At 40.5% G+C, this 13939-nt stretch overlaps 1 protein-coding gene across 1 annotated transcript in view; it reads right to left on the minus strand.

Moving 5' to 3' along the window:
* NPAP1 (nuclear pore associated protein 1) overlaps nt 1-2452 on the minus strand; it is an 8884-nt gene extending 6432 nt beyond the window's left edge. Inside the window, exon 1 of the mRNA XM_012557525.1 lies at nt 28-2452. Within this exon, the coding sequence (XP_012412979.1) occupies nt 28-2452 (2425 nt within the window). The remainder of the gene's footprint in view (nt 1-27) is intronic.
* Nucleotides 2453-13939: the final 11487 nt, after the last annotated feature.

A 13939-nucleotide genomic window follows, 5' to 3' on the forward strand; every position in this document is an offset into this window, starting at 1 on the left:
GAATGGAACTGGTGTTGAATGTCCCACTTGGCCCTGCTCCAAAGTTGAGTGCTCCAGTTGTAGAACTGGGACCTGGGGCTGGCACATTGACCACAAAGTTCCCACTACCAGCAGGGGCTGCAGAGCTCATGAACACAAGCCGACCTGGAGTGCTTTTGGCAAATGTGGGCTGAGGGGTGGCTCCTGGGGCAAAAGGAGGTCTGAAAGTTGCAGTCGGGCTGCTCACCAACTGCACAGGCAAGCTGGTGGAACCTGGGATGGACGCAATGCTGCTACTCACCAGCATGCTCCCAGAACCAGAAATGACCGCAGGAAACGGCAAATAGCTGTCCCTGGAGCCAGGGGAAGACCGGAAGATAACAGCCTGGGAAGGAGGTGTGCTATCCATGTCATCACAATCAGGCTTGATTGCAGAGTCTGCAGAAGCACTGCCTACTGACGTGGAGTTGGCTACAGGTACAGTCAGAGCTAGGCTGGTGGCTCTCTGCTGATGCCCATCAAGAGCCCCAAACATGGGCTGAGGGGTGGCTTTTGGGCCAAACGGAAGACTGTAGCTTGTGGTAGGGTAGCTGACTATAAATGCTGGTGGGTTGGTGGAGACTGGGGCCTTTGCAGGGGATACCTTATCTCCACAGCCATGGTCCTTGGCAAGTGGGAGGGAGCTCACACCAGAGCCTGGGGGAGTTGTGAAGATGACAGCCTGTGACTGGGGAGAGGTGTCCATGTCTGTTGGGAGGGACCTCACACCGGAGCCTGCAGGAGATGTGAAGATGACAGCCTGTGATGGGGGAGAGGTGTCCATGTCTGTTACGTCAGGATCCAAAACAGGCTGAGAGATGGAGTTTGAGGAGGTGGTGGCTGCAGTTGTGGGAGTGATGGGCTGGCTGGTGAAGACAAGGGTGCTGGCAGAAGTGACAGGAAGAGGAGGAGAGGGTGGTGAGAAAAAAGGAGGAGAATCCACCAACATGGGGATGGGGAACTCCTCTCTGAGGGAGGTAGGCTGGAAGGAGAAGGTTGAGGTGCTAGGAGGTGTGGGGAGGCCAGAAGTAGAAGGTGCTACATCAGGGACTAAGGGATAGAAACAGAGAGAACCACCATTCTCATTACTGAGTGCACCTCCCAAAATGGGATTGGATGTTAAGGAAGAGCAAGATTTAGATGGAACAGCCAAAGAAGGAGTGTTAGGCTTTTTGCCTCTTTCTTCAAGACCAGTCTCTCGTGCCAGGGATGGTCTAGGGGAGCACAGGATGGGTGGGCTGGTAGACAGGCTGGTAAAGTCAGTGGACGACATTGTTGGGATCGGCAGAGTGGAAGTGGTACAAGAGAGGGAGTCTGTGGTGGTCACAGCAGACAGGGAGGAAGGCCTGGTAGATTGAGTGGCACTGCAGTCTGATGTGGCCTCTGTTTTGTCCTCCAAGGCTGTGTGATTCCGTTGAAGCTCAGCTGTCTTCTTCAAGCATAGGTCTTCAGAGACGGCTTTACGAGGGAGCTTAGGAGGTGGGGGCAGCTCACCTAGATCCCCAGGCAGTGGTACCAGCAGCAGTCTCCGTTTACAGGGTCTATGACAGGCAGATGTGCTGGATGGAATGCCTGAAGGCTTTTCCGCCTCCTTCTCTTTCCCTGACCCCAGGGAGCCTGGAGACCTGGGCTGATGGCCTTCCTCCAGCCCTTTCTTTGTTGACTCTGCAGATCTCTTGGACAGGCCAGAGGGCCCTGTTGTATCTGGATCAGGTTTCTCAAGGGTCAGGGCACCTCCAGCAGAGCTGCATGAGCTGGCGGTGGCACAGTCTTCGGTGAATGAGCTCCCAGGTGACACCTGGGCTTTGCTGTTTTCTGGGTCCTTGTGGTGGAGGGTTCCCTTCAGAGGCCCATGAATGTGCCAGGAGGAAGTGACGGCTCCATTGGTCTCCAGGGGCCTAGATGCAGAAGGTGCACTGCTAATGCTGTGGGGGCTCTGATTGTCCTTATCCTTCCCTTTCCCTTTCCTGGACTCTCCTAGGACACTCTGCTCAGTCTCCTTTGGGCAAGGACGTGGGGGGTGACTGGACGCCACTGGTTTCACAGGACTGACTACCTGCTTGAGTGGCAAAGGGAGAGTCCATTTGCGCCCTGGAGGAGGGATCTTTACGCTTCCTTGGTGGCCGAAGGTCCGGAGCACCAGTTGCTTCTTCGGAGGGCTCCCCCAGGACAGCAAGGGACGGACCCCCAGGGACGAACAGTGAGCCTGCCTGATCGCATACTGCCTCTTCGGGGCGATGTAAAACCGAGGTGGTAAATGCACGCGACGCTGGCTGAGCAGTTCGCTGGGAAGAGGGTGGAGGAGAGTCGCAGGGGCAGCGGGGTGACCCCGGCCCAAGGCAGGCACACAGTGGAGGGGGTGACCCGGTGGGCGCCGGGCGGGCGGAGGGCAGCGGCAGGACAGGAGGTGAAGTTTGCTAAAGAAGTTATGCATGAAGAGCGATGTGTGTGTTCTTCAGTCCCAAAAATGGAGTAGAAACGTGGAGAGGTCTCCTAGCGTCTAACTCCTCCGAGGGTGAAACACACACTGACCAGCCCCAGCCTGAGGCTTGTGACACCTCATCAGGACTCGCGACATAGCAAGGGGACGAAACAAAGGCACCAGTGGGTAAAGGGTGGGGCCCCATGGCCCAGCCCCACCTGGACTTTAGCGCCTGGGGACTTCCCACTTGCATTGCAGGTGTTTGGCATCGGATGGACCCCATGCTACTAGGGACTGTTTAGAACCGTCATGCTCGGAGAAGAAAGATTTGAAAACTCCCGGCCTTCACATGGCTTTGAGATTGAATCTTGTTTCTTTGACCTGTTTCATTCTAGTGTTTTTCTCTCTCCTCCCTCATGAGACTGATGTTCTGTATCAGGCATATGCCATGTGGAAGTTTCAAAGCGTAGCATTTTAGAGATCAATAAGCTATTTTAATGGTTTTCTGTTTGGTTGGGTTTTTTTTACCTATTTAAAATAAGATTGGACATAAATCGTACGTTACAAAATTGGTTTTAGCCCTCTGCTCCTGTGATTCCTTTCATAGTCTATCAGCGAAAATGTGGATTTCCATCCCCAACAAACTTTGAGATTGTTAGACACCAAAGATTTTGCTCAGACCCAAATTCTGTTTGAAAAGAGGAGAAGTGTTATGAGTCTTTTCTAACCTCTCCAGGAGCAGAAACAATTTACAGTTATGACATCTAACCACAATTCCTTGATATCATTGAGGGGAGTTGAATAAGAAACAATCTATTTTTCTTTCTTTACTTTTTTTATTGTTGTAAATAATGTATAGATAGACAGATAGGTAGACAGATATCACTAAATTGTACACCTGAAAAATTTTGAATTAGCAAACATTTGCCAATTCAACGTTTTTGAGGTGTACAATTTAGTGATATCAATTACATTAATCATGTTGTGCAAACATCACCCGCAATCATTGCCAGATTTCCCGTCACCATAAATAGGCACTCACTGTTTCATAAACAATGATTCCTACCTTCCCCTTCCCTCCAACCCCAGTAACCACTAATAAACGTTAGTCTTTATATATCCATTTGCCAATTCTCATTATTTCATATAAGTAAGATCACGCAACATTTATCCTTTTGTGACTGACTTATTTCACTCAGAAGAAACAACCTCTTGCCTGTGTTTGAGCAAACATTGTAAGCTGAAACAAATTTTGGACAAAGATTTCTTACAGGAATTCTGAAAAAAATGACGGCATACTTTGATCAGGTTTATTTGAAAACAATATATTGCAATCATGTTATTTCCATTTTTATCCCAAAGAAAAAGGAAAATGGATTAAATATATGATGAGTGTTGGGACTTTGGAACAATAAAGGGAGAATTTGGACAAGAGTATCCCAGAAAAATATGACTCTTGATTTTTCCTATCAAATGGGAAAAGATTGACAAGGTGCTTTTTGAGATCTAGAATATTCTCTTACTTGTTCTTGTAAAGCAAAATTATGTTAGGTGGCAGGTGGTCTTTCTGAGACAATTTGACTTGGCTGGAGCAAACGAGAGACAAAATGTGTCAAGGCAAAATATTGTCATGAAAATATATTAACTAAATAAATAATACATATTGAATAATAGCGATTTACCATTGTCGGATGAGCATACTCTTAATTTGAGAATTTGTAAACTACCAACCTCCAGTCACCTCAAATGAACCTAGGGATGGTTAGTCATTGCATGGGATTGTAGTAGTGGCAATAAATAAATTATAGCTGACAACCTGTGACTGAACACTCTCCTTCCTTGTTTTCTTGTGTCAATCAATCATAATCAGTCAATTTCTTGTCAACAATCTATTGTAATTTTTATAGTTAATGTGTGGACATACTGCATGACCCATGGAGCACATTAAATAAAGCTCCCACACACACACACAAAATAATTTTAGTGTCCTTGTTTTCAGCCTCTTTTCTCCCTTCTGACTTCTACTATAACCAGGGCACAGCGAAATACGCTGGCTTTGTACAGCACCTTCTTAGGGTAGTCTTTTCTTGATTGTTTTATCTCTCACTCCTATTTCACTTTTTGCCCTCCATAAATGTATCAAAATATTTCTGTGTAACTTCCACACACAAAATTTCTTAGCTTTTATTTTTATGTTAATTTTTGTGTTTCTATAATATTGTTTGAACGTGGTTTTAAGAGAAACAGAAGGTAAATACATGTCTCTAGTTTACCATCTTCATCTAGAAGCCCCTGTTGATTCTAGTTTCCAATATTCCCACAGGAGAAACCCAACCTTGGTATTAACAGATGTAAATTTAAGTCTTCAACTTTTCTTGACCGATTACTAAGGATTTAGGGCATGGTAATTTTTAATGCCATCACAAATCTATCAGTTTGTCATACTGTTGTGGCTTGTGTGTAGCTATGGTGTTAGAAGTTATGCCATCAGTATTTCAAACACTAGCAGAGTCACCCATGTTGGACAGGTTTCAGTAGAGTTTCTAGACTAAAACAGAGTAGGAAGAAAGGTCTAGCAAGCTACTTCCAAAAATTAGCCAATAAAAACCCTATGGATCACAACAGAGTATTGCCCAACATTGTGCTAGAAGATGAGTCCAAATATACCAACAATCATGAAGACAGCACAGGAAGAGGCAACATTTCATTCTGTTATACGTAGAACTGACTCGAAGCTGACTTGAGAGCAACTAACAACAATTTCTTTTAATTTTTAATTTTTTTTTGTACTTCAGATGAAGGTTTACAGAGCAAACTAGTTTCTTATTAAACAATTAATACACATATTGTTTTGTGACATTGGTTGCCAACCACACGACATGTCAACACTCTCCCCTTCTCAACCTTGGATTCTCCATAACCAGCTTTCCTGTGCCCTCCAGCCTTCTTGTCCTTGCCCCTAGGTTGCTGTGCCCATTTAGTCTTGTTTTATTTTATGAGCCTGTCTAGTCTTTGCTGAAGGATGTACCTCAGGAGTGACTTCACTACTGAGCTAAAAGGGTGTCTGGGGACCATACTATCAGGGTCTCTCCAGTCTCTGTCACACCAGTAAGTCTGGTCTTCTTTGTGTGTGCGTGTGATTTAAAATTTTGCTCTACATTTTTCTCCAGCTCTGTCCAGGACCCTCTATCATGATCCCTGTCAGAGAAGTCAGTGGTGGAAGCCAGGCACCCTCTAGTTGTGCTGGAATCAGTCTGGTGGAGGCTGTGTAGTTGTATTCCGTTAGTCCTTTAGACTAATCTTTCCCTTGTGTGTTTGGTTGTCTTCATTCTCCCTTGCTCGTGAAGTGGTAAGACCAGTGAAGTATCTTAGATGGCCACTCACAGGATTTTAAGACCCCAGACACTACTCACCAAAGTTGAATGTAAAACATTTTCTTTTTAAACTGTTATGCCAATTGAGCTAGGTGTTCCCCGAGACCATGGTCTCCACAGCCCTCCGCCCAGCAATTCCATCCCTCGAGGAGTTTGGATGTGTCTATGGGGCTTCCATGACCTTGTTTTGGGCAAGTTGTGCTGGCTTTTCCAGTACTGTGTACTGTCTTACCCTCCACAAAATTTATCACTTATGTATTGTCTATTTAGTATTTTTCCCTCCCAACCCTCCCCTTGTAACCATCAAAGATTGTTTCTTTTTGTGTGTAAACCTTCCATGAGTTTTTATGTTAGTGGTCTCATACAATATTTGTCCTTTTGTGATTGACTTGTTTCACTCAGCATAATACCTTCCAGTTTCATCCATGTTGTGAAATGCTTCACAGAGTCATCGTTGTTCTTCATCATTGCATAGTATTCCATTGTGCGTATGTACCATAGCTTCTTTATTCATTTATCTGTTGATGGGCACCTAAGTTGTTTCCACTTTTTTGCTATTGTGAACAATGCTACAATGAACATGAGTGTACATATGTCTATTCATGTCCAGCTCTTACTTCTCCAGGTTATAGTCCTAGGAATAGGATTACTGGATCATATGGTATTTCTATTTCTAGCTTTTTAAGGAAGCATCATATCATTTTCCAAAATGGTTGTGTCAGTTTGCTTTCCCACCAGCAGTGCATAAGAGCTCCAATCTCCCCCACAGCCTCTCCAGCATTTGTTATTTCTGTTTGTTTGTTTGTTTGTTTTTTGATTCGTGCCTGTAATGTTGGGGTGAGATGGTATGTCATTGTGGTTTTGATTTGCATTTCTCTAATAACTAATGATGATGAGCATTTCCTCATATATCTGTTAGCTGCTTGAATGTCTTTAGTGAAGTGTCTGTTCATGTCCTTTGCCCATTTTTTAATTAGATTATTTGTCTTTTTGTTGTAGAGGTGTTGGATTTTCCTGTAGATTTTAGAGATTAGAATTTTGTTGGTTTTGTTATAGCCAAAAATTTCTTTCCAGTCTGTAGGTTCTCTTTTTACTCTTTTAGTGAAGTATTTTGATGAGCATAAGTGTTTAATTTTTGGAAGATCCCAGTTATCTAGCTTATCTTCTGGTGTTTATGTATTGTTGGCTATGGTTTGTATCCTGTTAATGCCATGTATTAGGGCTTCTAGCATTGACTGTACTTTTTCTTCTATGATCTTTATAGCTTTTGGTTTTATATTTAAGTCTTTGAACCATTTTGAGTTAGCTTTTGTGTATGGTGTGAGGTATAGGTCCTGTTTCATTTTTTTGCAGATAGACATCCAGTTTTGTCAGCATCATTTGTTAAAAAGACTGTCTTTTCCCCATTTGATGGACTTTGGGCCCTTGTCAAAGATCAGGTGACCATAGGCGGGTGGATTTACATCTGGGTTCTCAATTCTGTTCCATTGGTGAATGTATCTGTCATTGCACCAGTACCAGGCTATTTTGACTATTGTATCTGTATAGTAGGTTCTGAGGTCAGGTAGTGTGAGACCTTCTACTTTATTCTGCTTCTTCTATAGTTCTTTACTTATCTGGGGCTTCTTCCCTTTCCATATAAATTTAATTATTAGTTTTTCCATGTCTTTAAAGAATGTTGTGGTAATTTGGATCGGCATTGCATTGTATTTGCAGATTAGTTTTGGTAGAATTGTCATTTTCACAATGTTGAGTCTACCTATCCATGAGCATCATGTGTTTTTCCATGTAAGTAGATCTCTTTTGGTTTCTTGCAGTAGTGTTTTGTAGTTTTCTTTGTATAGGTCTTTTATTTCTCCAGTCAGATTTATTCCTAAGTTATTTTTTCTTTTTTTTTTTTTTATGGGCTATTGCAAATGGTATTGTTTTTCTGATTTCTTTGTCATCATTCTCTTTATTGGTGTATAGGAATCCAACTGATTTTTGTATGTTTATCTTGTATCCTGCTACTCTGCTGAATCTTTCTATTAGTTCCAATAGTTTTCTCATGGAGTCTTTTGGGTTTTCTATGTATAGTATCATATCATCTGCAAACAGGGACAGTTTAACTTCTTCATTACCAATTTGGATGTCCTTTATTTCTTTTTCTTGCCTTATTGCTCTAGCTAGAACTGCCAGCACAATGTTAAATAGGAGTGGTGATAAAGGGCATCCTTGTCTTGTTCCTGCTCTCAAGGGGAATGTTTTCAGCCTCTCTCCATTAAGAATCATGTTGGCTGTTGGTTTTGCATAGATGTCCTTTATTATGTTGAGAAATTTCCCTTCTATACCTTTTTTATTGAAAGACTTTATCAGTAATGGGTGTTAGACTTTGTCGAATGCCTTGTCTGTGTCTATTGAGATGATCTTGTCATTCTTTTATTTATGTGGTGGATTACATTGATTGATTTTCTAATGTTGAACCATTCTTGCATACTTGCTATGAATTCCACTTGGTTGTGCCATATTACTTTTTTGATATTGTTGAATTCTATTGGTCAGAATTTTGTTGAGAATTATTGCATCTACATTCATGAGAGATATAGGTCTGTAATTTTCTTTTTTTGTGGTGTCTTTGCCTGGTTTTGGTATCAGGATTATGCTGGCTTCATAGAATGAATTTGGAAGTATCCCTTCCTTTTCTATGTTCTGAAATTGTTTGAGTAGTACTGGTGTAAGCTCTACTGTGAATGTTTGGTAGAATTCTCCAGTGAAGCCATCTAGGCCAGGACTTTTTTTTGTTGGGAGTTTCTTTTTTTTTTTTAATTAGTTTTTCAATCTTTTCTCTCATTATGAGTCTATTCAGATTTTCAGCTTCAGTTTGTGTTAGTGTGGGTAGATAGGTGTGTCTAGAAATTTGTCCATTTCCTCTAGATTTTCAAATTTGTTGGAGTGTAGTTTTTCATAGTACTCTGTTATGATCCTTTTTATTTCAGCTGGGTCTCTTGTAATGTCCCCATTTCATTTCTTGTTTAGGTTTTCTGTGTCCTCTCCTGTTTTTCTTTTGTCAGTTTGGTCAATGGTTTTTTGATTTTGTTGATCTTTTCAAAGAACCAACTTTTGGCTTTGTTGATTCTTTCTGTTGTTTTTCTATTCTCTATTTCATTTATTTCTGCTCTGATCTTTATTATTTCTTTTTTCTGGTGATTGAGGGCTTCTTTTGTTGTTCTCTTTCTATTTGTTGGAGTTGTGTAGCTAATGTTTTGATTTGATCACTTTCTTCTATTTTGAAAGAAAAATTGATCTCTGAGCACTGCCTTTACTGTGTCCCAAGGCTTTGGTATGCTGTATTTTCATTCTTATTTGAGTCTAGGAATTTTTTGATTCCATCTTTATTTCTTCTATTACCCAGTGGTTTTTAACCAGGGTGTTATTCAGTTTCCATGTATTATTTTTTCTTACTCTTCCTGTTATTAATTTCTACTTTGATGGCATTGTGATCAGAGAAGATACTTTGTATTATCTCAATGTTTTGGATTTTATTGAGGGTTGCTTTTTGGCCTAAGAAGTGATCTATTCTGCAGAACGTTCCATGTGGGTTGGAAAAAAAATGTGTACTTTGCTGTTAATGGGTGGAGTGTTCTGTATATGTCTAGGAGATCAAGTTGGTTGGTTGTGTCCTTTAGATCTTTTGTATCTTTGTTGATTTTCTTTCTAGATGTTCTGTTCTTTACTAAGAGTGGTGTCTTGAAGTCTCCTACTACTATTGTGGAACTGTCAATTTCTCTTTTCAGTGCTGTTAGAGTTTGTTTTATGTATTTTGGAGCCGTGTCATTGGGTGCATAGGTGTTTATTATGGTTATGTCTTCACAATGGATTGTCCCTTTAATCATTATATAAAGTCCTTTGTCTTTTATGTTAGATTTTGTTTTAAAGTCTATTTTTCTAAGATTAGTATTGCAATTCCTGCTGTTTTATGGTAGCTGTTTGCTTTATATATTTTTTTCCAGGTTTTGATTTTTAGTAAATTTGTGTCTTTGTTTCTAACGTGTGTTTCTTTTAGACAGCATATTGATGGGTTCTGTTTTTTAATCTATTCTGTCACTCTCTGTCTCTTTATGGGTGCATTTAAGCCATTTATTTTCAGTGTGGTTATTGATAGGTGTGAGTTTATTGTTATCATTTTGTATGGCTTTTTTGTTGTGCTGATGTTTTCTTTGTTCCTCTTACACTTCTGTGCTGAATTCCTTTTGTTTGTGTATTTTTTTCATTTGTTTCATTTTTGTCAATTTTTTGTTTACTGAGACTTTGTTTTTCTTCTTTGATGATTAAGTTTGTTAGCTTTCTTTGTCATTACCTTGAAATTTACCCCTATTTTCTTAAGTTTAAACTAGTTTTTTATTACTTGATAAGGCCTTGACTTCCTCTCATTTAGGAAGTTCTATACTTACACTGTGTATTCCCTCTTTTATTGTTCTGACATTGTTGTCGTTTACAGATTGATGTCTCTGGCCCCTATTGTAAATTTTTTAGTTGTGTTTTACCCTTAAGAGTTCATTATCTAGGTTAGTATCTTGCTGATGCTGTCTTATGTGCTAGATTCAGGCTGTTGTCTGATGTTGGTTTGGTATTTATGGATTCCCTTAATTTTTGCTTATCTAGAAATGTCCTAATTTCACCATCATATTTGAGTGAGTTTCTGAGCACATATTATTCTTCATTGGCAGTTTATTTCTTTCAGGATTTTATATATGTCATCCCATTGTCTTCTTGCCTGCATGGTTTCTGCCAAGTAATCAGAGTTTAGTCTTATTGTTTCCCCTTTGTATATGATTTTTCATTTTTCTCCAGCTGCTCTCAGAATTCTCTCATCGTCTGGTTTTACCGAGTGTGATTATGATATGGCTTGGTGTTTTTCTTTTGGGGTCTATCCTATTTGGGGTTCGTTGAACTTCAGGATAGTCAGCTTGTTGTCTTTTATGATATTAGGGAAGCTTTCAGTCAGCAAATCTTTAATGATCTTCTCTGTGTTTTCCGTTTTCTCCTCCTTTTCTGGAAATCTGATCACAGGCAAATTTTTGCTTTTAATTGTATCCCACATTGTTCTCAGAGTGTCTTCATTTTTCTTTTCTCTGATTTTACCTCAGACAAAGTAGTATCCAAGGATTTGTCCTCGATTTCACTGATCCTGTCTTCCATTGTTTTCAAATTTGTTCCTAAAAGCTTCTATTGAAGTGTTCATTTCTGAAATCTTGTTGTTTATATTTTGGATTTCTAATTGGTGTTTTTGTATGATTTCTAGTTGTTTATTTAGTTTGACATTTTGTTCCTGTATTATTTTTCTGATTTATTCCATTGTTTTATCTGTCTAGTCCATGATTTTATCTGTATTTTCCATGATTTTATCTATTTTTTCCTTACCTTTGTCTATATTTTCCTTCATCTGTTGGAGAACTCTGAATATTACAGTTCTAAATTCCTCATCATGTAGTTCCAGTGACTTTTCTTCCAGCAGAAGGTAATTTATTATTTTATTTTGATCTCTTTCTGTAGCCATCTTCTCCTGTTTTTTAATATCGTTTGATATTTTCTACTGTCTCTGGGACATTCAGGAATTATCTTCTTCAATTATTGATTGTAGATTTGATTATTTAGTTCTGCTTTTCTGTTTTATTTGGTTTTGTCTGGGCAGGTGGGCTGGGTATGTTTTGTTGCTTGTTCATCTATGGGCACAATATGTGTTTCCACCTTGTCCACGTGGGCAGGGCCCGTCTCTTATCTGTGGTGCAGCAGGGCATGTACAATGGGGGTGGACGGTCAGGTATGTGTAGTTTGTGGCATGAACTGGGGGAGACAGGGAATGTTTGGGGGATAGTGCAGGGTGGGCCCTGGGAACTGCATCAGTACTGCTCAGGGCATGGCCCTTGGCACATGGTGTAGATAAGCAAGAGGTAAGGGAGAGGATGTGATGTGCAGAGCTAATGGGTGGGTGAAAGAAGGGAAAGAAAAGAGAGAAACAAAGACAAAAAAGTAAAAAAAAGGCAGAAACTGAAGTAAAAAAAAAAAAAGGAAAAGAAAAAGATGGCTAATCCAGGCAGCAGTGAGCTGGTATCTCTCCAGCAGAGCAATCATGGCCAGTTGGCAAGCAACAGAGGCCTCATAAATGGAAGAAGGGTGTGGGGTGGGAAAGCATGTATCACTGATTAAAGGGTGCTCTGTCTCTTGCTGGGAGCTCTGTGAAGTTACCTTCTCATACTCCCTGTCTCAGTTCTTTGGTGGCTGTAGCCCAAGATGGTGAATCCGGTCATGTTAGCTGGTATGGGACCTCCACTCTGTAGCTCTCCTTGTTCTCTATCAGTTTCTTATTCCATTCAATGCTTGATCAGTTCTTTATTCCTTCATTTGGTATTTAGGGTCCCAGGATTGACATTTGTATCTGTTTAACTTAGTTTTTTGGGTCTTTGCTGCAGAGGGACAGCATGGTGCTTCTGTCTATAGTGCCATCTTGGCTTTGCTTAACAACAACAATTTTTAATGAAAAAACAATATTGATCTTATGAAATTGATTTGAGGAATGAATTAGATAATGAACAAGACAGTATTCTATACTGGGGAAGTCACTACAACATGACCCAGGCAAAGTCATAGAAGCTTCACAGACACATCTAAACTCCCTGAGGGACCCAGATAGTAGGCTGAGGGCTGGGGAACCATAGTCTCAGGGATTATCTAGCTCAACTGGCATAACATAGTTTATAAACAAAATGTTCTACATCCTACTTTGGTGACTAGCATCTGAGGTATTAAAAGCTTGTGAGATGCCATCTAAGATATGTCTACTGATCCCACCCCATCTGGAGCAAAGGCAAATGAAGAAACCAAAGACACCAGGGAAATATTAGTCCAAAGGACTAATGGACCACAACTACCACAGCCTCCACCAGACAGAGTTCAGAACAACTAGATCGTGCAACCATGGACTGCTCTGACAAGGTTCACAATAGAGGGTCCCAGACACAGAGGAAGAAAAATGTAGAACAAAATTCAAATTCACAAAAAAAGACCAGATTTACTGGTCTGACAAAGACTGGAGAAAAACCCTGAGAGTATGGCCCCTGGACACTCTTTTAACTCGGTACTGAAGTCACCCCTGAAGTTCACTCTTCAGTCAAAGATTAAAAAAAAAAAAAAAAAACCTCTGCCATTGAGTCGATTCTGACTCATAGCAACCCTACAGGACAGAGTAGAACTGCCTCATGCAGTTTCCAAGGAGCATCTGGAGGATTCGAACTGCCCACCTGTTGGTTAGCAGCGGTAGCTCTTAACCACTGCGCCACCAGGGTTCCCTCGGCTAAAGATTGGACAGGTCTAAAACACAGACAATAACACACTTAGTTCAACCTTGTGCATGAGACTAAATGAGCACACCAGCACAAAAGCAAAGATGAGAAGGCAGGAAGTGACAGGAAAACAGGATAAATGGTCACAATAAACCAAAGGTCAAGAAGGGGAGAGTGTTGACACATTGAGGGGCTGGCAATCAATGTCACAAAACAACTTGTGTATTAATTGTTTAATAAGAAACTAATTTACTCTGTAAACTTTCACCTAAAGCACAAGAAAAAAAGAAGAAAACAAAAATGCTTTGCAAAGTTTAAAATAAAAAAATAGCCCAATTCAGTTGCCATCGACTCAATTCTGACTCATAGCGACCTTATAGGACAGAGTTTCCAAGGAACAAGTGGTGGATTTGAACTGTCAACCTTTTGGTTAGCAGCCAAGCTCTTAACCACTTTGCCACCAGGGCTCCTGCAAAGCTTAAAGCTCTATAAAAATGCTTTTTGTTATTATCTTTGTTGCTATTTCAACTTAATATAACAGTTATTTATGACATTATGTGAGAAAATGACTTTTGGTTTATTGTTTTGAAAACTAGACAATACTTCCCTAGCAACTCAAAGGAAGTGACATTGCTTGTGAATATTAGGAGAGAAGTCATAGATGTTTCTAGACATATATAACTTCACAATATTCTCAGCAATTAATTTACTCATACATTCCTCCCTCCAATTTTGTTAAGGACCTACTTTCTGCCAGATGCTTTGCACCAGATGTTGGCAAATGTCTCCTATAAACAAACAGTAAA

This window comes from Trichechus manatus, unplaced genomic scaffold (assembly GCF_000243295.1).
Source record: "Trichechus manatus latirostris isolate Lorelei unplaced genomic scaffold, TriManLat1.0 scaffold00107, whole genome shotgun sequence".
Classification (NCBI taxonomy): domain Eukaryota; kingdom Metazoa; phylum Chordata; class Mammalia; order Sirenia; family Trichechidae; genus Trichechus; species Trichechus manatus.